Source organism: Dysidea avara, chromosome 10, assembly GCF_963678975.1.
Source record: "Dysidea avara chromosome 10, odDysAvar1.4, whole genome shotgun sequence".
NCBI lineage: Eukaryota > Metazoa > Porifera > Demospongiae > Dictyoceratida > Dysideidae > Dysidea > Dysidea avara.
The window spans coordinates 4,786,844-4,809,669 of NC_089281.1; the positions used below are offsets into that span (position 1 = coordinate 4,786,844).

At 35.9% G+C, this 22,826-nt stretch overlaps 1 protein-coding gene across 4 annotated transcripts; it reads left to right on the forward strand.

The window, feature by feature from the left end:
* The first annotated feature begins 17 nt into the window (after positions 1–17).
* On the forward strand, positions 18–21,946 carry LOC136269108 (uncharacterized). 4 transcript variants are annotated; one of them, XM_066064575.1, is made up of 18 exons: positions 18–154; positions 323–393; positions 5,563–5,650; positions 6,463–6,726; positions 8,946–9,248; positions 9,536–9,916; positions 10,616–10,975; positions 12,653–12,796; positions 12,846–12,899; positions 12,948–13,043; positions 13,105–13,673; positions 13,887–14,024; positions 15,440–15,662; positions 15,726–15,797; positions 17,587–17,643; positions 18,815–19,083; positions 19,699–19,726; positions 21,420–21,946. In XM_066064575.1, the coding sequence occupies exons 2-18, from the start codon at positions 379–381 to the stop codon at positions 21,713–21,715; spliced, it is 3,357 nt and encodes a 1,118-aa protein (XP_065920647.1). In that variant the 5' UTR covers positions 18–154; positions 323–378; the 3' UTR covers positions 21,716–21,946. The 4 variants fall into 4 exon arrangements, with proteins under 4 accessions (XP_065920647.1, XP_065920649.1, XP_065920651.1 ...); XM_066064577.1 differs by lacking the exon at positions 5,563–5,650 and having other exon boundaries at positions 323–415; XM_066064579.1 differs by lacking the exon at positions 5,563–5,650 and having other exon boundaries at positions 96–154.
* The last annotated feature ends 880 nt before the right edge of the window (positions 21,947–22,826 follow it).

Sequence of the window (22,826 nt, forward strand, 5' to 3'; positions counted from 1 at the left end):
TAGTAGTAAAAATCAGTGCCATTTACATGTTTAAATCAATTATCAATAGTTATGTAGTGTGTATTATGTGTGGCACCAAACTTCATACCTTTATACCATCATGTAGTGAAAGCACATTAGCAGGGTTAAGGAAATGTTAAAGCGCATGTATAAGGTAAAGCAATTACACACACAATTGTGTAAACTACCCAGTAATACCTAGCTGTGCTATTGTGCAGATTATTATGAAGTTGCACCTATCCTGTCATGTATTTCAGTTTTAGAAATCACATTGCATTGGGCACCATCATCTATTATGAACTTTGTTCTTTGGTTATTTTAGAGAGATTGTTATTTGCCACTCTTAATTTGGTGTTGTGAATATTCTGATGTGCACCAATGAATATATCTGAGGTTTCATTGCTGTTGTCCATATGTATGTGCAGTGAAGTGGTCACAATTTTGTATGACATATGCATTCACATCTGCAGAATTTTGTGCTGAAAACTGGGCATATTTTTTTGCATGCCTGCTATGCCAGTTTCCATATCAGTCACACAATTGCTTGTCTTCTGCATGCTGTGTATGTCTGTTGGGTGTTTGTAGCAAATGATTTCATTTGTGTAGTCACATGTGTAGTCGCATGTGGCTTCTGCATTATATCAATAACATCAGTCTCCTTTAATAATCTGCTGCTGATTTTGGCATATCTGATATGGCAAACTATTCTATTGCAAATTAATTAATTAATTAAGTTATCCTTGAGGTTGCAAGATTCACATCTCTGAGTTTTTTCCTGAGATCAGTGATGTATTGGTCAATGGTTTCATTATCATGCTGATTGCATGCATTTAAACATGTCTTTTCCCATTTGTTCTCTAGACAAAGCAAGCTTTGAACTTTTGCTAAGAGTTATTGCTTATTTATATCTGATATGTGGCAAACTATTCTGTTACAAATCAATTAAGTTACCCTTGAGGTCATGAGATTCATATCTCTGAACTTTCTTCCTGAGATCAGTGATTTATTAACTCAAGAGTTATTGTTTTCAACTCTGCAACTTTTCAAGGGAAGCTATATAGGAGGATTACTGCCTTAGATTTTCTCTCTATGGACAAATGAGCTTCAGTGCTTCAGTTGTCCAAGTACATTCTCGCAAGCATATGCATGGTACACTACAGCATACATGTCATCATCAAATTACACATGCATGGCAAGCTATATATATGGCTACATTCTACAGGAATACATTGGTTATATAGCAATACAAACTACATTGTATAAGCTAATACATTTTGTAGATGTAAAACTCAGTTGTTAAAGTTGGGTAGCCTAGTTTGGCAACTACACTTGGTACCCTGAACCATTATAGTTGCAGTGATTGATTACCAGTACTAGAGTACAAGAAAGCTCCAGGACTGACAGTTTGGTATAATTTTTAATTTAAAATATTCTGCCACTGAAAAGGATAGTTTTCCCAAACCATTGGAATCTCCCCTGGCTATGCCCTTGAATTCGTGCAAGTAAATGGGTCATGGACATGGAGTATAACACAGGAAGGAAGGCTACGCAGTTTTTGTCCCTGAAGAGTTAACAGATTTTCCAGTAGTAGTTCAGTGGTAAAATAGTAACAAGAAGGTAAACAAGATGGCATAATATCAAAGTACTCTTATCAAAACATTATGACTTCATATTTACTAGTGGACTTATACCTCTTCCAATTGATTTCTACAGCTTCTTTGTAATTGGGTGGGCTTTTTAAAGTGGTGAGTGTTTTATTAGGATTTGGGTAAATAAATTATAGGCAATCTCTATTATGAATCACTACTGCGGTGCTGCTATACATTTTTATTTAAATATATGCAGCTCAATGGTAGTAAATTACTTTTTCTTCTTGGCGTACAAATCAATCAAGTCTGAAATTACAAGCTTTTGCTCTCGGTAGTGTAGATTCATCTTTTTTCAACAAAAAAAAGCTATTCCTCTGTGAGCAAAACTTACCTAAAACTATTGGTAGTTTGATTGGTGAGGTAGATTTCTTGTTACTGCATCATTTTATCACAGTTTTTGGTCTTCAACAACAGATTTTCATCAAATGAATGATAGCCAAAACTTCCTCATATCATGGTAGTAGTCATCTGTTGACAAAGAAGCTCACTAAGAAGTCACATAGCTACAAGAACCTAATGGCCACCTGAACCTTAGCATAACTGTCATGTGACCATTGTCTCAACTGATTCCCAATCAGTTTGTACAAATAGACCACAACACTCAAAGTTAGCTACTCATTTTAAAAATGATTACAGGGGCATGTCATACATACATACCTAAAAAATGAAGTATAATGGACCACATTGTTTTCAGTCATACATGCCCATGACCTCCTTTGTTTCATTGCTTTTATTCTTATGATCTTTATGTACTCAATTGCAAAATTTCTAATTTGTCTTTATACACTTGTGATAGTAAGAGATAGTAACTACCCTATACCAAAAAAGAGACCATGTTATCCTTAAACATAATAAACTCTTATATAGCTAACATAATTTTGAGCTATACTGTAAACACATCAACTATTTTTGATCAATGGTGTCAATAATAAAGAGACAAATTACATCATTACATTTAAAGGTTTCTGATGACAGAAAGTTTTGCATAATATTTTGTAACTTTTTATTTCTGATTGCAATGCATTTTGTGACCATTCAACCATGTAAAAACTCCAGACACATAACATAGCCAGTGATCTACATAATTATGTATAATGGCCATGAACATAGCTACCAAAGTAAACATTAGTTATTTTGACTCCAATATTACTCTTTCAAGATTTTATCAAGAAGCTGATATAGCTAACTGCATGTACCAATGTCTAGGTTGTCATTTTTAATAAACATAGTAGTGTCATACTGCAGTAAACTGTCTGCTCAAAATAGTGTAAGAAAGATTACTAATCAGGTTGACTAACTGTGTGTTGTAAAGAATTTTAAGAAAAATGACACCAAAGAATTGTAATAGGCAATTTTTCAGCTGCACATGATTAACACTGGTATCTGCCCAATCGTATAGATAGTTTCTACTGCTAAAAATTGGCCATAAACATTATAATATCCAAAGTGTCACTATCCAGATATGTATAGGAATCTGATAATGGCATAATATAATTCTCATTAATCATTTCTGGAAAACAACGCAGCCTTCTCACAGGTCCCTAGTGGGATATCATTCAGAGAACACGTAAGCTTGGTAAAATCTGGCCACTACTTTGTAGACTGACCACTCGTGATAAGTTAATTATAGGTATTTATAAACGCACAAATATCGAGAGTGCTACAATCATAGCTAACACAATGCATATTTCAAGATCAGTATAGGTTGTTTGGGTTCCATTTATCACATTGTAAAGCTGTAAGGATGCAGTACAACACAATTAAATCTCTATTTGTAGAAACAAAAATTAGCTATACTTAGTGTGAGAAGCCCAATGGTATGCAAAACATGCCAGGGACATTCAGGGGGTAAAAGTTGGAGTTGAATCCGAGAGCGGTTTCAGCAGTTATGGTCACAGGCCTTCCATGCATTCTTTTTGTAGTGATAGCTTAATATTGCCAATAATAGAAATGTGCCACAAATTAGTTCCTTAATTGGTAAAGAATTTAGTGAAGTGGTTCAAATGATATGCTGGCAATGCTGCAAAATACATCCCACAACGCTATGCATTATGAACCACTTTGAACAAAGATGACTTTTGACCTTGTCAAGTCCAATATTTCACTGTAGAGGAGATCTAACAAACATTGTACCATCAGCATCAAATCAATCCAGTATCTCTGGCACAGTTCCCCACCAGATCTAGAGATTACTGAACAATTTAGGTTACATTCTCAGTACCTGGATATCCCAAAGGTCTCCGCAAAGAGACATTTATGATAACTACTCAGAGTTTCTACCTGTTGAATTTGGTGTCCCCAGGGAACAGTCCTGGGCCCTATATATCAATTATATCAGTATATTTCACTAAGGTTGTTTCCTGATGATTTTACAGAATAAACAAATCTGATGAAGATAACCAAATCCTGCAATCTGACTATACTTTTCTGGTCACAAACCTGGTAAATACGCATAAAGCCAAGTGTGTAACTTACCACTTCAATGCAGCAGGTCACCAACACCATGTATCCTTATTTACCTACCAACTCAATGGTCATTTTTTAACATACATATAGCTAGTTAAGTAACTTATTCATTTAATAATCTACGATGCTAAATTTAATTAAGTGCAACCTTCATCAGTGCTCTGAAGATGTCAAGTCCATAGCATACAGAAGCCTAGTATATACATCCAATCATCCCTGATATCGGACCCATAGCTACTTGGACAAGGGCATGCATTCAAATCTTGGAGAAGGTATACAAATGAGGGCTGCCCGCTGGGTTTTGTATTATTATAATTGGACTAGCAGTGTAACTGTGCATGCCATGCTAGGATGATCAACTTTAGCCTAACGTTGTCACTTTGCCAGACTCTCAACATTTTACACCTGTCTGCCACACAAATATCTTCATACTATAATCTCACCACTAACCTTCTCACTATATAGCTACATTGTCCTTTCAGAACTAATTTCTACATGTATAGCTTCTATCCCAAAACAGTCCATGACTGTCCGGCTCAGTGACAATTTTCAAAGAGATATCCAATCATGAAGTCTCTACTTACCTGTCCTTTATTGTATATACTTGTGCTTGCTAAATTATGAATATGTCATATTGTACTAACTACATTTCTTGGACTGTGCCCCTGGGTAGCTATTTCCAGCACCTTGCTGATTATTGATTGGTTGATTATTGATTTAACCTCACGGTAATCGGCACAGCTGTTCTTCCTTACTGAAGTGAGTACACACACATACGTAGCTACACATTACAAAACCAACAAAGGAATAAGACAATTACAACTACAAAGAAAACAAAACTAAACAAGACATTCACATAAGCTGATTACAAAGTACAACTAGTGTCACTGTGACAACTACTACTCATATAACACCAAATGATAATAAATAGTGGCTGGGAGTCGGAAGATGAAAAAAGGTCGTTTGGCAATTTATTCCACCAATGTGACACAATGTGTTGAAACAGTGTTTTAGTGGAGGCTAAATTACAAAAGTCCGGTGGAATAAATCTGGATGAACATCTTGTTTATACGTAGCAATGATTTTGAAAGTGATGGATTGAGTAAACTATTATTTCTATTAGTGTAGATGTTATTCGTGGCACTCACTAAAGATGGAACAGATCTGCTGTACCCAGTATCCAAGTCAAAATTCATTCAGCCTTTCAAACAGTCTAGCTAATTCAGCTGATTAGGACTAGCTATATAAAACACTGCAAAAATCATTTCAGTTGTTATGACATGCACTGACTAACATGAACTCATTGGAAGCCACATGCGTGTTTAATTAACTTTGCCAGCTACCAGTATCCCATAATTGTACTCTCTAGTCGCTGAGGTGGCTAATGATTACTGTTATCTCTATGGAAACAATGTACTGATTACGATGTCACGTGCGTGTTTTGCAGAAACTCAAAGTTCAGGCCAAGGGATTCACCATGTTAGCAATCGCCTTGGTTATATTGTTGCTGACTGTACCGATGAGTTCTGCTAGAGGTACACGTACGTGAGTGTTATACACAGTTATTTTATCTGTATGCCTTCTACAACGAGAAGTTGTTGTCACGCACAGCATGGGGGACCCCCATGACGTTGTTCTACGCTATTTGCACTAACAGAGACCACAGATCGTGTAGTCTAAACACTGAATGCATTGCTACTATGTTGTCCTAATAGCTTGTAGTAAAATAGCTAGCTAGCTAACTACATGTTTTTTGAACAAAAATATAGCTAGCTAATCACGGTGACCGCAGCTACGTAGCTACCGCAAGAGTGTAGGTAAAGAACAACTTACTGAACGTGACACCATGGGTACCTATGGTCTTCTGGATACTAGGGACAGGCTATTGGTGATATCTATTTATACAGAGGCATTATTATTTAGTTAGCTAACCCGTTACAATAATTTCATGTAGCCGCTATAGTTAGCCGATACCACTAGGAGTTGCCGCCTTTTATGCATGCTTAGCCATCCTTTAACATTTGTCAAATTGGAGAGACCTGCTTATTTCATCAAAATTAGCTGTACACTTGCTTCAGTTTAACGACTAACTATCAGCAAATTTGAACTATATTATTCATATCAGTCTTGTAGCAAATTTGTACCTTCAGGTAATATCTGTAGTAATGTGTATTCTTTGGTAGCACAAAGAAATTCAATGATCAAAGAAGTCATAATCACTTCCTTAGTTTAAAGGTCACCATGTGCAGATAACAGATTATAGGTCATTGTAAAATGCCATGCAATAATAACAGCTATATAGTTTACTTATCAGTTATCATAATGTACTTGTGGTGCAATTGTGTAGATGGACCACTGAATGTGACTATTAGTACTGATCCTCCACTTCATAATATGTTTTGTAAGAATGAGACAGTGATCCTAATATGCACTGCCTCTGATGGTGCCACTCAACCAAACTACCAGTGGTCTACTGATAACCTTAGCATTGCAGGGCAAACCAGTAAAATTGTGGTATATGCTGCCCTTGAGCCAGTTGAATATCACTGTAAAGTAAGTGATGAAACTACTGGAAAACAGGGACAAGCTAGTATTACTATAGTTGTTGATGGTGAGTTAAGTAGCTACAGTTTTCATAGCTATAGATGCCAGTAAATGTATTCTTGAAGTGCCACGTTTACATCCACTAGTCATAATATCAATCCCTGCATTATGTATTTTGTTATCAAAGTGCATGGTTACCATATCAATACTCCAACAAAGCAATCACATTATGAAGTTTAATATTTGCTACTGCAAAATTGTTATATCATTACCATATGTGCATAAATGAAACTTTAGTGCTTCATAAGTACTCACATTAAAAGATACGTATCAGTTGAAAGACATAAACTTGCAGTATACCTACTATAGCTAAGGTGTCACAGTTATATAATAACAGTTATCTCCCATCAGATCTTCTAAATCAAACCCAGTATTATGCATTTTATCTATCATGAATGTCCGTGCTTTAAGTAAGTACAATGGTTATTGTTTCTTAAATTGCTGCAGTTCACTTAATCTCATGAAAAAGGTAGCAGTGACAAACTGTAAATTTACAGCAGCAATTTACATTTGACCTTTATGGCAGCTTCTGCTGGACTACATGTATAGCTTACAACATGTGATGGTCATCATGCTTATCTGCACATGTTAGACTGTAAATTATGAGTACAAAGAGAGTGAGAGGAGGGACCTGAAGTGCTGAAGTAGACATGTTTGGTTGATGCTTACACATACTATAATGATAATTAGTGTGCTTTGTTGCTAGGAAACAGTGTGAGTTACAACCCTAAGGCCTGAGATGTGACTGTGAATACTTTTAAATAGCCATACCACTCCCATCTGATGTAAACACAGCTGTTAGTAGACCAGCAGTTGCCTTTATGTTTGTTGTACAGTTTTGTAGCAGTAAGCAGTATGACTTGCTTAGCCATAAAAGTCATGCTCATTCAAGTGGACTTTATCTGTTACAAAATACTCAGTGTGTCCTTAGAAGATTGCTTTATGTACAACTTGTCTCTAAATGTCGCAATGATATCAAAATTGGTGAAATGCTTTTCGTTTTAGTCCAAAAACCTTAACATTTTGACTTATGTGAATGAGACCTTGCAAAGTGTCAATGTAATCCATTTATGTGACTGGAAAACCAGTCTTATCATAAGTTGCCAGTGGAAGTAGGTTAGATTTTTTTGCCACAAACACAAACTACATGGATCAGTATACACTATCAAATTTCACTGTCAAAATCAGCTGGGCTCTAGTGGTCTGCTTTTGCTGGCAGCTTTTTTCAAACACACAGTGGCAAGTTTTATGAGTGGTCTGGGGCATTAATAAAGCTCTTGGTACCTGGAGATGGCAACATGTGGCTGTACAGCTCCGTGATGTTGAATAAGATCTATACTGCAGGTAGTTAGGATCTCTCAGTCTCAATGCATATGTGCATTGAAACAATCTTCAGTAGTTGCTTTCTGTTTAAATAAGATGGAATTGTTGCAGTTTGCATATTAGCATCCTGTGCCAACCTCACAATACCTTTATGGTGCCTTGGTGGGTATAACCAAGCCCAAAAGTACCTTCAGTGTGACCTGAAACACTTGAGGTTGCTATAAACTTAAAAAATATTATTTAGTGGAATTTTCTAGCTGATTGCCTGACTGCCTGACTGATTGACTGACTGACTGACTGACTGACTGACTGACTGACTGACTGACTGACTGGCTGGCTGACTGACTGACTGACTGACTGACTGACTGACTGACTGACTGACTGACTGACTGACTGACTGACTGACTGACTGACTGACTGACTGACTGACTGACTGACTGACTGACTGACTGACTGACTGACTGACTGATGCCTTCAGACAAACGTAACATCAATAATGGCTAAGGCTACAGGTGATTTTTTTCACTGTTTGATTCACTTCAGCTTAACAGGTGCCTTTTGGCATACTGCAGTACGTACAATGCAGGCTTCATGAACTTGCATACCTGTGTCCACCCATTTATCTTTGCTGACAGCACAAGGTATCAATATGTAGTAGTGCTGTGCAATGGCTTCCCTACATTTGTAATGGGAATTGGAATCTTCTGAGTTTTCCATCGTTACTGGATTAATTGCAGAGATTCTTCTTGTTGTGTTCTTCATTTGTAATGCTGTGTAACAGGCTGCACATAGCTGAAAATGAAGTGTAATGGCCACTGTGTTATTTGTTGTATCTCTAACCATAACACATTTCATTGCTCATAATTATTGTAACTGAGTACATGATTTCCTCTCTGCGCGTAGGTTTCTCTCCAACTTTAAAAGAAATTAATTTTGATGAAATAATGATCCAGATAGAGGGAGAATCTGTAAACCTCACTGTTGAAGTGATCACTAATTTGTCCTTGACTGCTGATCCAACTTGGTCAAAACTTGATGATCAACTACCTTCAAAAGCTACTGTGATAAACTACACTAGTGGCAATCAAACCTACAGCACTCTTGGTCTCCCAAATTTAACTTCCTTCATTGATACAGGAAACTATACATTGACCGCATCTAATAGATGTGGAACTTCGAGCACTTTTGTGTACATGGATGTTAAAGGTAAAGAGTTATGTGTGCTGCTCTGTAGTGTAAAATTACTGTTTATATTCTGCCAGTGAAAACAGGGATATTTGTGGACACCCCAGTATAAAAGTATAGTAAGTCCTTGTGTCAGGGAGTTGAAACTTATTTTAACTGACCATAGACAAGTATCCTGACTTCGCATTGCAAGAGTGTTCCAAAAGTTTATTTGTTATGGTCCCAAGGTACATACAACTGTAGAGTATTGACTTATATATACCATGCAGTTTAGAGTAATGCATATGGCACACTGTTATTTTTTATAGGCTTGAATAGTAACTGTCCCTCACTCACTCCTACACCAAAATTATTACGCGGCTGTGTTGACACTGAAACTGTTGATGATGAATCAGTAGTCTTTGATTGTATATTTGGTGCAAATTTTACTCGCTTTGTTCTCCTAACTGCACATTATTGGATAATCAAGTTTCCAGATGGCCATAACAAACCTGTTGATGGATCTGGTGATGATTATTTTGTGTTATTACAACAAGATTGTCCATCTCAAATTGATGAACCATGCTGTCGTGTCAAGAGCTCTTTGATGATTACTAATGCCACATTATCCCTGAATAATGCAATGGTATCTTGTTATGCAGGGTTGAAATTCCCTAACAGCGAAAAAAGCAGTATCAGTGCTAATTTAAGTAAGTACTATACGTGCACGTGTGTATGCATTGTTTCTTTAAAAAGGTAACTTACTTGATATTTCTTCTAAACAATGTATTGCTCCACATTTACTACTCACAAATAAATATTAGCTGAGGATGGTACATAACTAGTAACAATATTATACTTTTGTCTGTGTTACAAGCTACATGTATATGTAAAGTCCAACTTGCTAAATCTTGCTAAATACTGGCTCCTAGCCTACACTAAAAGTTAGTGGCATGCGTGAGACACATCATGTTACGTTACAAAACACATCACAAGAGTGTTCCCTAGTTAAGCCAACATGTCACAAAACATGCTTTGTTGCATTGCCTTAGCTTCAAGAGCACTTTTCATACACTATTATTCTTTGTTATATGCCTCCAATGCTGCATGTCCCCATTGCTGCCCGGATCCAAAATGCAACCAGTCATCAGATAAATGCACATTAAAAAGGAGTGATGCATTATGATTTCTGAGGGTTGTATGGTGCAGTGCACTACTTGTTACTGCCAAAACAATATTATTTTGTATTACATTACATTGTATAATGTGTTACCCCATGGGAAGCATGAGTTAAGTGCATGGACCATGTATGTGTGTGTGCGTGTGTGTGTGTGTGTGTGCATGCGCATATGTACAATAATCTACTATACTAATTATCAGCCTTGCTAGCTTTATTTAATTTCATGCAGCAATTTATGTGCAGCCAAAGTTGATAGCAGCACCTACTAATGTCACAATAAAGAAGAATAATGTGGCTCACTTCAAATGTCAGTGTAACTCTTCTACATTACAATATTTTACACTTTTTAAATGGTTAAGAGATAGTAATACAATTGCGAATGACAATAACAAATACCAGATATCTGGGGGACCAGTGTCTCACCAAGTCAACATGGTCTATTCTGAATTGAGTATCTTAAATGTTACTGAAGATGATGAAGGAAGTTACAGTTGCTATTGTTACTATAACCAAACGATGCTGTCAAGAATTCATATTTCCAAACAGTTCAAGTCAAACACAAGATCAGCTGTACTAACATTAACAAATGGTATGATGCTTAAGTGTAAATATGCATAATTTTGTAGTTTGTATACTGTAAAGTCAGGTTGTTAAGCACATGCACTTATAATTTTTAGAGAAAAACTTTTTGTAAAAATCATACTATCTGTTAGGCGCATATGCCTAATAAATAATTATGGTCAGTGTAACTACGTTGTAATAGAGTAGTTGTTTGTGCTGGTCACCACGCCGGTGTGTAAGGATACAGTATTTGACTCCATTTCTGGGTGAAATCCTTCGTATTATCACTATCCAGATGGCTGATTTGCTGTATACATAGCGAAGGAAGACCTCAAGGGAGAAGTAAGCGCTTGAGGAGACATTAAGTACTTTCAGGGTTTCTTGCTGTGTGTAGCTTTATCATCGCATTTGGTCATGTGCACTTATCATCCATGGTTGATTACAAGAAATGTGTATGCACTTAACAAATAATATGCGCTTAATAGATACAAGTGCTTAACAACCTGACTCTACAGTATATAAAATTGGGCGCTGTAGTGTTATCACAAAAGAATAAAAGAATAGAAGAGTATAATTAACTAAGACAAGCCATAATGAGACTCCAAACAATAGAAAACCATTCATATGTGACAGGGTCTGGGAAAAGCGACCTTATTGCCCATGTCAGCAGATTTGATTTTTCACCAAGAACACAAAGCTACATGAATAAACTATCAAATTTTACAATCGAGACTTGAGTGGTGTCTGCTCTTTACCCAAACCCAGTGGCAATCCGTATGTGTGGTGTGGGGCCTTAATGGAGCTCTGATCAACCTGGGGATGGCTGTATGTGGCTTTACAGCTCCATCGTGTTGAATAAAGACCTCTGCTGTAAATGACCTTTCATTTAAGCCAGTTTTGAGACCTGAATGGCTTATAACTTGGCCTAATTCATCCCTACGCCTTCCTCTTCAATTTAAAAAAAAGCCTCTAATTCTCCTTCCGGGCCCTCACCACCCACCCCTTTTAGAGCTCAACTGATTCAGTTTAAAACTATCTAATATGGTGGGAAACTTAGCTATGAGCTACTTGTACAGTGGATGCTGTGGAAGACAAGGAATTGGTGTAAAACGTGTGACACATATTGGCAAACTACAATGCACTAGAAACCAGCATTTCTCAATGCTTTTAAATAGGTGATAAGACCAGTTATTCCCACATATTATTATGACCATAATTCCAGGCTTGCACAATGAGATATACTGTCAGCATTTCTTACTGCTGAAGTTCAGCTATAGATTATAAAGGTTAAATAGCAACATTGAGCTCGAACATGCATGAACATGCTAGCAATATGAATAATATCACCTTCATATTTTCATTATGTAACTTCACATAACAGTATAAAATGGCATTGCTTACAAAAGCCCTAAAGATTTAAATCTCTGTCTCACTTATAACAAATAAATAATATAAATGCAAGTTATGTGTTTCACTTGCAAGAGTGCTTAGAATTTAAAACATAGGGTAGGTGAGCATACTGTAATGCCTGGGAATTAAGAATAGTCAGTCAGTAAACTTGGACCTGTGTCTACATAACCATGAACTTTATCCTAATGGATTTTTTCTTAAATTACAGCTATAATAGTAGCTAGCAGACAGCAACATTTACCTTTCTACAGTAACTTAATAACAATGGTTACTGCATAATCATTTACATGCATAGAGGATTATGATCACAAACTCTCTTATGGAAAGGTCACAGCAATCTTGTGCTCCATTGTAGTTTTCATTATAGTCCTGGTTGTGGTCATCATCACTTTGTACTACAGAATAGCCAGCAGGAGGTATATGTCATCACATATGAGTGGTAAGTCACTTGCAGCTCAGTAATGCATTGACATGTTACATTTCTATAGGTTCTTTGACACATTTATTACCTGACGTGATTGATGATCATCCAACCATAGATAGTAATCATACAATAAATAAGTGACAGTTTTGTGAAATGATTTTTATAGGGGAGCATAATCAACAAAATGATACACAACCTGTTGGTATACACAAGAAGTTGAAATCATATACTGATAAATTTGATCCTCTGGTCAGTGGAAAAGGTACGGTGATTCCAATAGTGATTTTAGTACGTATATAACTGGATTCTGTGTATTTTTGCAGTCAAGCATGTTAAAGCACAGAGTCCACCAGGTGGAATTAATGATATTGAAATAGATATATTCGATGAAAGAGGAGGGGTGTTTCACTCACATAATCATGGAGTAACTGTTGTAGTCCCAAGTGGGGCTATTCCAAGGGGAACAATTGCAGAATTAAAATTTGCAGCAATGTTGATAGCTCCACTAAAATTTTCAAGGGAAAATATCCCTGTATCTGCTATGTACTGGCTGTGCATGAGTGTGAAATTACAGAAGCCCGTACTGTTATTTATTCCACACATTGTACAGATTGACAGTGAGGCTGATGCTAAGGATCTTAGCGTTGTTAAGTTTCACCATGGTCAAGAATCTATGGAGATGATTGGTGGTGGAAGGTTTAATGTTAAAAGATCTTATGGGTACATTGAAGTGAGCCATTTCTGCTATTTTTGTATAGTAGAGGCAAAACTTGATGCTTCAAAGATTCCTCATAATAAGTATGGGGTTGTTTCTGTTAAGCAAAAACAACCTTCACATTGTATCTGGAAAGTCGATATTTGTGTGCTACCATATCTACGGACTTGTCAGGAGGTGGGTCTGTTTGCTCCAGCTATATGCAAGTGTAGTAGTCTATTAATACTCTGTGATCTTATCTCTCATGTTCTACACAAGTATGCATGTATTCCTATAACAAATGTATGATTGTATAATGATATTGTGTTATCTGCTTGAACCTGTATTTCTGAAACTTTGCAGGGTTGCTGCAGTTTTAATCAAATATTTTGAATATTGTGTCACTTTTAGAGGCTAAAAGATCAGTATGATTGTGAGTGGGAGTTTCAATGGCTATCACCTTTCTCATTTTCACAAGGATGTGATGAATTAGACATAGAAATTACAGACTGTGAATGGCAAGGAATAGCTCGTGTTTCAAATAACAAGGTGCTGTTCATGCATGCATGAATACTGTAGTCCGACTTTATATATAGTTTTATGCACATGTAAACATTTGTCATAGCTACTTAGTTGGAGGATACCCATATAGCAGGTAAATTTTGAAGAGTTTTTAAAATTAACTTGTTGCAATTTGATCCAATGTTTTGACATGGGCACATATTATTCTTCTACACCATTAATGAAAGAAACGGTTAACCAGTATCGATATTTCAAATCAATCTTATAGCCATGCAGTGAACTGCTGATCCATTTTCAAAATTAATGCCAACTGCTGTCTACAATTAGACTGGGTGTTGATAAGAATTTACTCTACTCAAGACTCCTCCTGTGGTCTGTTCAGTGCATGTGGGTTGGCAGTATGTCAGTTGTTGACAAGCATTTTGTATCCTTGACTGTAATTTCTGACACTAAGTCCTTTTATTTGAAATATGTATGATACTTTGCAATTACTCCACTCTATGGTACAACTTAATATGGATCTATTTCATAGCATTATGCAATCGGTGCTCCACACAGAATTTTTTTAATTGAATGGTACCATGGTTATCTGAACTCTGTGTTGCCAAGAAGTGGTATGCGTAACTATTTGAATAAGTAATTGATATATAAACCTTCTAATAGAGCACTCAGATTTTTAAAAGTTATTTTTCATCATGTGCCTCATCGTGTAAATGTGCTATTCTACTAGTGTATGTATTAATAAGTACTATGCACAGTCCATGAAGGTTGAGGGTGGAGTCATGTGCATAGAAGCCTGAATGCTTGACATAATGAATCAGGTAATGTACATCCAAATGGTACCTTCGAGTCAAAGTGTCCCCAGTCTTGCATTGTTTCCACCCAACAATGATCTGGTTATGTGAGACAAGTGTCCCCAAAGGGGCAGTTTAATATTGAACTTTCTACTGACTGACAGACTGACTGACTTATTGGCAGACTGACTGACTTATTGGCAGACTGACTTGCTGACCTTTAGCAGTGTCATATGTCCTGTGATTTACTACTGGATTTTATTATCTTGTAATATTAACCACTTCAAGTTACAAGGTATCAGTTCTTTTTGGTAAACAAACAGCATAACCAAAGGCATGCACAGCACAATTAACCCATGATATAGAATAACAAAGGGCACTGTATACATTAGTGATGAATGCAGAACACATGATTTGTGAGTGATGAGGAGGTGTTCACTCATAATTCACAGCTCATGGCCGACTGCACACAAGGCTACAACTAGAGTATTATGTTGCTTTAAATCTGTGTTTTCTTGTTGGTCACCTGTATACTATATACGAGCAAATAAAGCTCATGTTTGTTCTAATGTATTTGTGCACATGTATGTTGTATTGTTTTACTATAATTCCTTCAGCTAATGATATTGATGAATTAAAATTTTGTAGTACACAATATGTCAAGAGGAGGTTGATTTCCATCAATACTACAGTGATGTTGAATTACAAGAAGAACTGAAGATGAAAATGGAACACAAACTGTATCCACCACGATTTAGAGTTGCAATACAAGCAAATGATGAAAGATTTTTTCAACAGTCAAATTGTTTTACAATCAATCTATTTGGTGGAAGAAGAAAACTCCATGAATTGGTGCAAGTTCCTGCTGTTGGTAGGTAAATTTTAATAATGTACTAATAGCATTAACTGGTACGTATGTAAATTTCTACATTAGATCCATTCAGTTACAGTTACTCTCTTGAATCACCTATCTCAAGGACAGGGAACTTTGACGGTGCCAATAATGGTTAGTGATTTATCAGCTTGATCGTGTCTGATCATGTATGAGTTATAATAGCAGCAGAAAATAATTTTAACATCATGTCAATACGAAATGGTACATTCTAATAAAGCAATCTATTTTAATAGCATAAGTAGAGACCCAAACCATAGAAACTAGTGCGACAAGATAATATGAATAATGGTATTACAACATAGCCCTGTGGAAAAATCCATACATTGGTATGCCATCACAATTGTTTTGTCCATAGGGGTTTACCCACAGGGCTATGTTGTACATAATACCATCATGTTTTGCTGCTTGGACCTCTATACTTTATTTTAAAATAATAATCCAGTACACTCTAGTTTTTTGTTATAGTATATAGCTGTGATCATAGATAATTACATTGAAAATAGAAAATTGATCATAGAAAATTGAACATGGCTGTTGTATTAGGGATGACTGCTTTATTAGAGTATCTTGAGTGGGCCTTAGATGACTGGCCTAGGTGATATATTTCTAAGGGGCATGTATACTTCCTTTCATGCTACCAGTAAAAGATGTGTTCAATATATGATCGATCACAATAAGTATGTATGGCTAAATCATTAAAGGGCGTATCATGGTTCTGATCATTAGATTGTAAAAGGCATGATCAATCCTATCATGCAGCTACTAGCTAGTATTGTACAACAGGAAATTTTTGATGAAATGAAAAGTTGACGAATCTACATTTCATGAATTAAATGTTGCCAAAAATCAAGAAATTACATGATCTAAACAAGTAATTTATTGGCGCTTATGGATGTTTGATGAATTAAAATTTGAAGAATTTAACTGATTCATCAACATTATTTTACTTTTGTCAATTTGCTGTCGTACAGTAATATCACAGGTGTTATATAATATCTATGGTAGTACTTCTTATAGCAGCATGAGTGCTTTACTTTTGTGGCATCTAGAGTGGAAAGCGTCATACAGAAAATTAATGCCTTGGTATGGTTTCATTGCATGAAGAAGATGATGACCAGATAAAAGGAAAGGCAAAGCACAGAAGGCATGCAAATACTCTTTGGACTTGGAACCCCAAAAGGTACATGCCCCTGGTCAGTTTGTCATAGGATGTGTTGCTTAGGTTTATGATTGTATTTTTGTGCCCAGACTGCTTTTTTTTCTTTTGTGTGATACTTTTTTTCTTCACCCCCACACAAAGGAAAATGGTGGTCTGGGCATGAAACTATTGTGACTGTGGTCAGGCAGGCAGTAAGGCAGGCAGGCAGGCAGACTAAAATTTGGACAGTTTTTAAAATTCTTCTGTAAGGGTTCTTTGTTTTAACACATTAATAACACTAATACTTTTCTGTAAAGGTACTTTTTGTTGTTTGAGATGTTTCTATGATGGTTTTTATCAGCAGCATTTTAGTTGGTGTGTGTCATTTTGGGGGAGATCAGTTCCTACTATACAGTAATATTGTACTGTATGATATTAACATTCATTTCTAATATCTCCAAGGCTGTAGTGCATGATTAAGTACATTTGTGGCTATTGTAAACACACGTAATGTGATAGAAAGTTATATGATCACAACTCTATGAGAGTTAGCATTTTAATTTAATTACAATTAATTCACTAGTAAAACATTTATTGAATAGTGTATTCCAAATTCCATAATACTATTTAGAAGCTCTTCAATTGTAATGATGACTATCATATTATTCAGTTTTTTGTGTATTAGAATCAAAGTTTTTAGTTGAAATGTGTAAAGTGTTAAAATACCCTCAATACTGTTAACAAATATATTTTATATAATAGGGTATAGTGATGATAGCATAGAGAAACCTCTACCAAATGAAGATAAAATGGCACCAGGTAATGATAATAATAATAATAATAATAATCTATTTGACTAAATAAGTATGGGAAATGCAAGGCTGGAGGAACTGTTCTGGTTGGTCAGGCATGAGCCGAACAAATAATCTGGAACTGGACCAACTAACTGACCAGCTCAAATTATTATTCCAGAGCAAGTAGTCTCCATGCAATCACACACTAACTGTGGACAATCATACATGTACATTTTACTCTAGGCCTGCACTGATCATAATTAGAGGCATGCAAAAGCATTGAACATAATGCCAGCATAATAGGTACAATATTTGTGCATTGGGTATCAGAGAAGCTAAAACTGCATATTTTGCATGATGCAGATAAGGATAGCAAACACAGTAAAAAATGCTATGTACTTGTAAAGGGAACTAAAGATTGACGTACTCTAATAGAACCGTTACCACATGTTGAAATATTGTAATAAAATGTTCTCATGTGTATTGGATACTCAAATATAGCAGTCATGATGTTTTCAAAAAGCATATTCAAGGCATAATGGGGCACAGCTAAGCATATGATTATTTTCTAGTATTATGTAATAATCTGTTCACTTAATATGGCCTATAATGCATTCAAATAGTTCTTGTAATAGTATAACTACACAATTAGCTATACTTTGTAGCTACGAGGCTTTTAGTACAGTGTAGCTATAGTATAAAAGAACAACAAGGTATAGCTGTAGCTAGATGATTTGGCAATGAAATATCGGCACATCTGCATAAATTTTTCCTTGGGGGAGGCTGCCCTCATACCCCTCTAGGATGCTTGTGCTTTGCAGAGTGTGCTTTACAGAGTGTGCTTTGCAGAATGTGCTTTGCAGAGTGTGCTTTGCGCACTGTGTAATAACTCCTATCTCAGGGAACACCGTACCATATCATATCTATAATTTTCTAACAAAGTAAGCAGTTACAATGACCTAACCAAGTCAATTCTCCCTTCCTCTAGCCTAGCGATAAAAGTCAGTGCATCAACTGTGTGCATGTACATGTGTCACAAAAGTTATATGTTCAAGTATGAGGCTCCATTCATTGTTTGTTGTTGTTGTTGTTGTTTTTTTGCTCTGTGTGTCTTAACATTGTCATGCATTATCTCTGTTGTTGGTGACTATTAATTATAATAATCTTTATATAACATGGTTATTGTTTATTACTAGGAGAGCTGAACTTACGAAATCTGATGGTGCACACAGAAGTACTGAAGAACAAATGGACTGCCCTTGGATATGCACTTGGTGTTCCTTCATCAAAGATAGAGAAAATCAATGATAAATATCACGACAAACCACTATCAGCACTTGTGAGGGTTTATAGGTACTGGTTAGCTGAGGAAAATGGGTTTATACCAACATGGAAGAAACTAATTGATGCCTTGAGACTAATGAAAGAGATTAACTTATGTGTACAGATTACTAAAACACTGGAAGTAAGCATTAGTAGGTGTAATTCCCTACTTATGAGTTACCCGTTGCTATGTAGCTACATGTATTTCATTGGCCCTTATTATAATCCTGACATTTAAAGAGCTTATGGTGCTTCTAAACGTTTTGATAGGAAAATGTTCAAGGGCAAAGCAAGGATAGTCTATAACACATTTCTACAATGATAATTAATTTTGTATCAGCTTCTTTTACACCTGTGCCAATTGTGCTGGCATAAGTTTGAGCATAACAGTGCATGAAGCATTAAGCATATGGAATATTAAATAGACCTTTGCTTGTGAAATTTCATGACACAGAAAAAGATCGATATACTCTTTTATAGAGTATATTAATTCAATACTTCACAAAGCAGCCAAGTTCTTAAAGTACTATTTATTAAATCATTTAGAAATTGAAATTTATCCACAAAACCTTGGAACTGAGGCATCACAATCATTAGTATGTAAATAGGCTAGTGTCTATTTATACACTTATTACCCTCACTGATATTAAATTGGCATAATTCATCGCATTTTCTGTATTGCATTTACTGAGGTTTATGTACATCATTTTATATCACTTTCTACTTCAGTATGTATATGCATGTTGTTTTGTTACAGTCAGATGATCAATTCCCTCTTTCAGTTGGTAAGTATCCATGCATTGGCTGTAAAAAAAGGCCACATCCACGAAAGTTAAAGTGACTGAGCTGATATCTGGAATGGCCAAGAATAAAATTAATGTGACCGGACCTGCAAAAATAGGGCATGTGGGAACATAAAATTTGACTACTTTTTCAAACTTTTATTGCCCATAACCTTTTGTGCCATCAAGCTGAGGCTTTGAAATTTTCCACAGGTATTAAGCAATTAATTGGCTTTACAATACAAGTTGCAGAATGCAAATATTTTATTCTCATACTGAGATATGTCCTGCAGGGTGTATAGTTTGTGCGCACATGCCCTATTTTTGCAGGGCCGGTACAAATGTTAATACAGCTAACAAAGTTTTAGTTATCATTGACTCATGTTCTACATTCAGCAACTTTATGCAATTTTGCACATTTTTCTCTATACATTGACTATTGAAAAAGGCAGCCTAATTAATTGTTAAAACAAATTAATTACAATGCATCAAGACTGAAAGTAGAAAATGAGTCAAAGATAAAGTCTAATGTTAAAACTTTGTCTATTATACATGTCATGCTTGGGCACTCCAGATATTAGCTCTTTTAGTTGTCAGTTGTTTCTATATGGATGTGTCAGCCAAACTGTTTTTTTACATTAGACTTTTATCTTCATTGTGTAACCATCTTTGCAGAGAAATTAAGTAGTAACTTACAAAAGTATTTAAACATTCTTTAGAGCAGTTGACTGCTCTATTAGAGTATTTTATCTGTTGTGCATGCATTGACCCTTTCTTGTCTGAAAAACTTCACAGTTGAAATACTATCCTGGTATACTTATTTCTTCCACACCAGCCATTTGACAACATCTAGTATCCAAATAAAATTTGTTCATTTTGGGTAGAATTATTCACACATACCATCGTCATAATAATTATTTTCTTGAAACTTTTAACTTTTGCATTTCATTCATATAATGTCAGTTGTGTCCAGATATTTTCACATTCAAAGTTAGTGTTTGTGGAAGGATTTCAAATTGTCAATCTTATGGAAATCTGCCTGTTTGGTACCACCTATACTAGAGTATTTTCCATTGTAAATATACAAAACAATTATCATAGTAATATGTTGATAGCAACAAAAGGGAGCGAGAAATAGGGAGCATATTAGCACAATTATATGGCTTCACAAACCAGATTCAGGGGTGAAGAAAATGATGGCTGACCAGCTGGGCATGTGTGACAAAAGAGAATCGCCTTATTTCCTACGCACTGATTTGCCTCATATTAGGTGAATAATTTAGTATGAAAACAAGTATTGTTTGTGTGTGATATCAAGATGAAAGCTTGTCATACGTCTGTGAACTGAATTGTTGAAAATGAAACATCATGTGAATTGCAGTGAGGGTTATGAAATTGTCACTACATGTAAATAACTCACGGCTTGTGCTTATTTATTTGAGGTATATGTGCTTCTATTTTCTTGGCTGTATGACTCACTACTGCGAGTCTTGATCTAAAATATTTTGTGCATAATATATGAAATTATGAATTAGTATATTGCTCCTGGAAGATACTTACAAGATACATGATTTGTCATAACACAACTTAAAGCCAATAGAATACAATACATTACTAATATTCTGAATAATGAACAATAGGCTACTTATGCAAATCGCTATGAGAAATTTAACCTTATAATGTCTTCATTTTGAAGGTGATTCTAGTGAACCAGAAAAGGATCTGGTAATGCAGCATATTAAGATCGACTTGCTTAACCTGACCTACCTGATACCACTCCTCAACAAATACCAACTACTGACTAGAGATGATAACTATGAATTACTCAATACTGCTAATTCTCCAGAACAAAGAGCTAACTTATTGCTTTATCTAATACTACCTAGTAAGGGACCGAATGCTTACAAACTATTCATCAAATGCTTGAAGGAAGAAAAAGAAAGTAGAGGACACCGAGAGTTGGCAAGGATGCTAACTGGTTCTCTTATATAATTTTATATGTTTGTGTGTGATAGCTGTAGAGTGAATACATACATACGTGTATGTAGTATGTACAATTTTACAATATAACGTACATTGCTACAAATTCTGCATTTACAGTAACTAATTACAGTAGAGCTGTGTATAGCTATCACTTCAAAGGTTTAATTTCATTTTCTAATAAAGTACCAAATTGAGATTAACATGTTTTGCTGCCACATAATTATATTTAACTAAAGGAAATTTTGTGGAAATACCGTGGAGTCGTGGCACATAGTGCTTGGTGCCATAGTATAACAGAGGACTGAAAAAGCTGTACACAAATACCATCACCCTGTGGAACTGATTTAGGCAAGGTTTACAAACAACTCTAATAAGTTGGTTTGTCATCAAGACACACGGTAGTGTGTCGTGCGGCCCAAGAAACCGGCGCGCAACCCCGTGAGTATATTGACAGGAAGAAAGAAAACGCAATTTTCGCACCTGCGTAGCTCTGTGCTGCCTTGATGAAACAAGACAAATTTTGCTGTGTACATTCCCTCCAACTTCAGTACTCCACATTCCAAATATGAGCGAAATCGCTTCAGGCATTCCTGAGATATGCGACTTCAAAAATTGGCTTAGTTTCTTCGTTTTTTTTTCTTATTTTTCTTCCTCTTTTCGCACACTTACAAAAACTGCTATAAAAAGCGAACGCGTTATCCGATTGCCTTGAAATTTGGCACACAGAAGGGGGGTATAAAGGCGCATCTCGGTACCAACTTTGGCTGGAATACCACAAACAGGCAAAGAGTTATGAGCGATTATGCACGAAAAATAACACCAATATGTTGTCACGCCTACAGGGAAAACCGCGTATGGGAAGCAGCTGAAAATCGGTGGGTGAATAGGTTAACTATTAAACCTCAAACCTTTTGTGGTTTGAAAGAAATCGAGCTAAAAACCAGGAAGATACAGCGAAAAAATCAACAGTGTGTAACAATTACGCAATCGAGATAAGCTAATTTTTTATTTTATTATTATTATTATTATTATGCTTGCCACGCCTACCAGATAAACCACTTGGGGTAATGCTTTGAAAATCGCTGTACAGATGGAGTTATCATCTTAGAAAGGCTCTTCA

What these genes read in the sequence shown, in the direction of transcription:
- LOC136269108 (XM_066064575.1), top strand. An exon ending in TGTGTACATGGATGTTAAAG is followed by an intron (nt 9,249 to 9,535) that starts GTAAAGAGTTAT and finishes TATTTTTTATAG; the next exon opens with GCTTGAATAGTAACTGTCCC. An exon ending in TGTACTAACATTAACAAATG is followed by an intron (nt 10,976 to 12,652) that starts GTATGATGCTTA and finishes TTACATGCATAG; the next exon opens with AGGATTATGATCACAAACTC.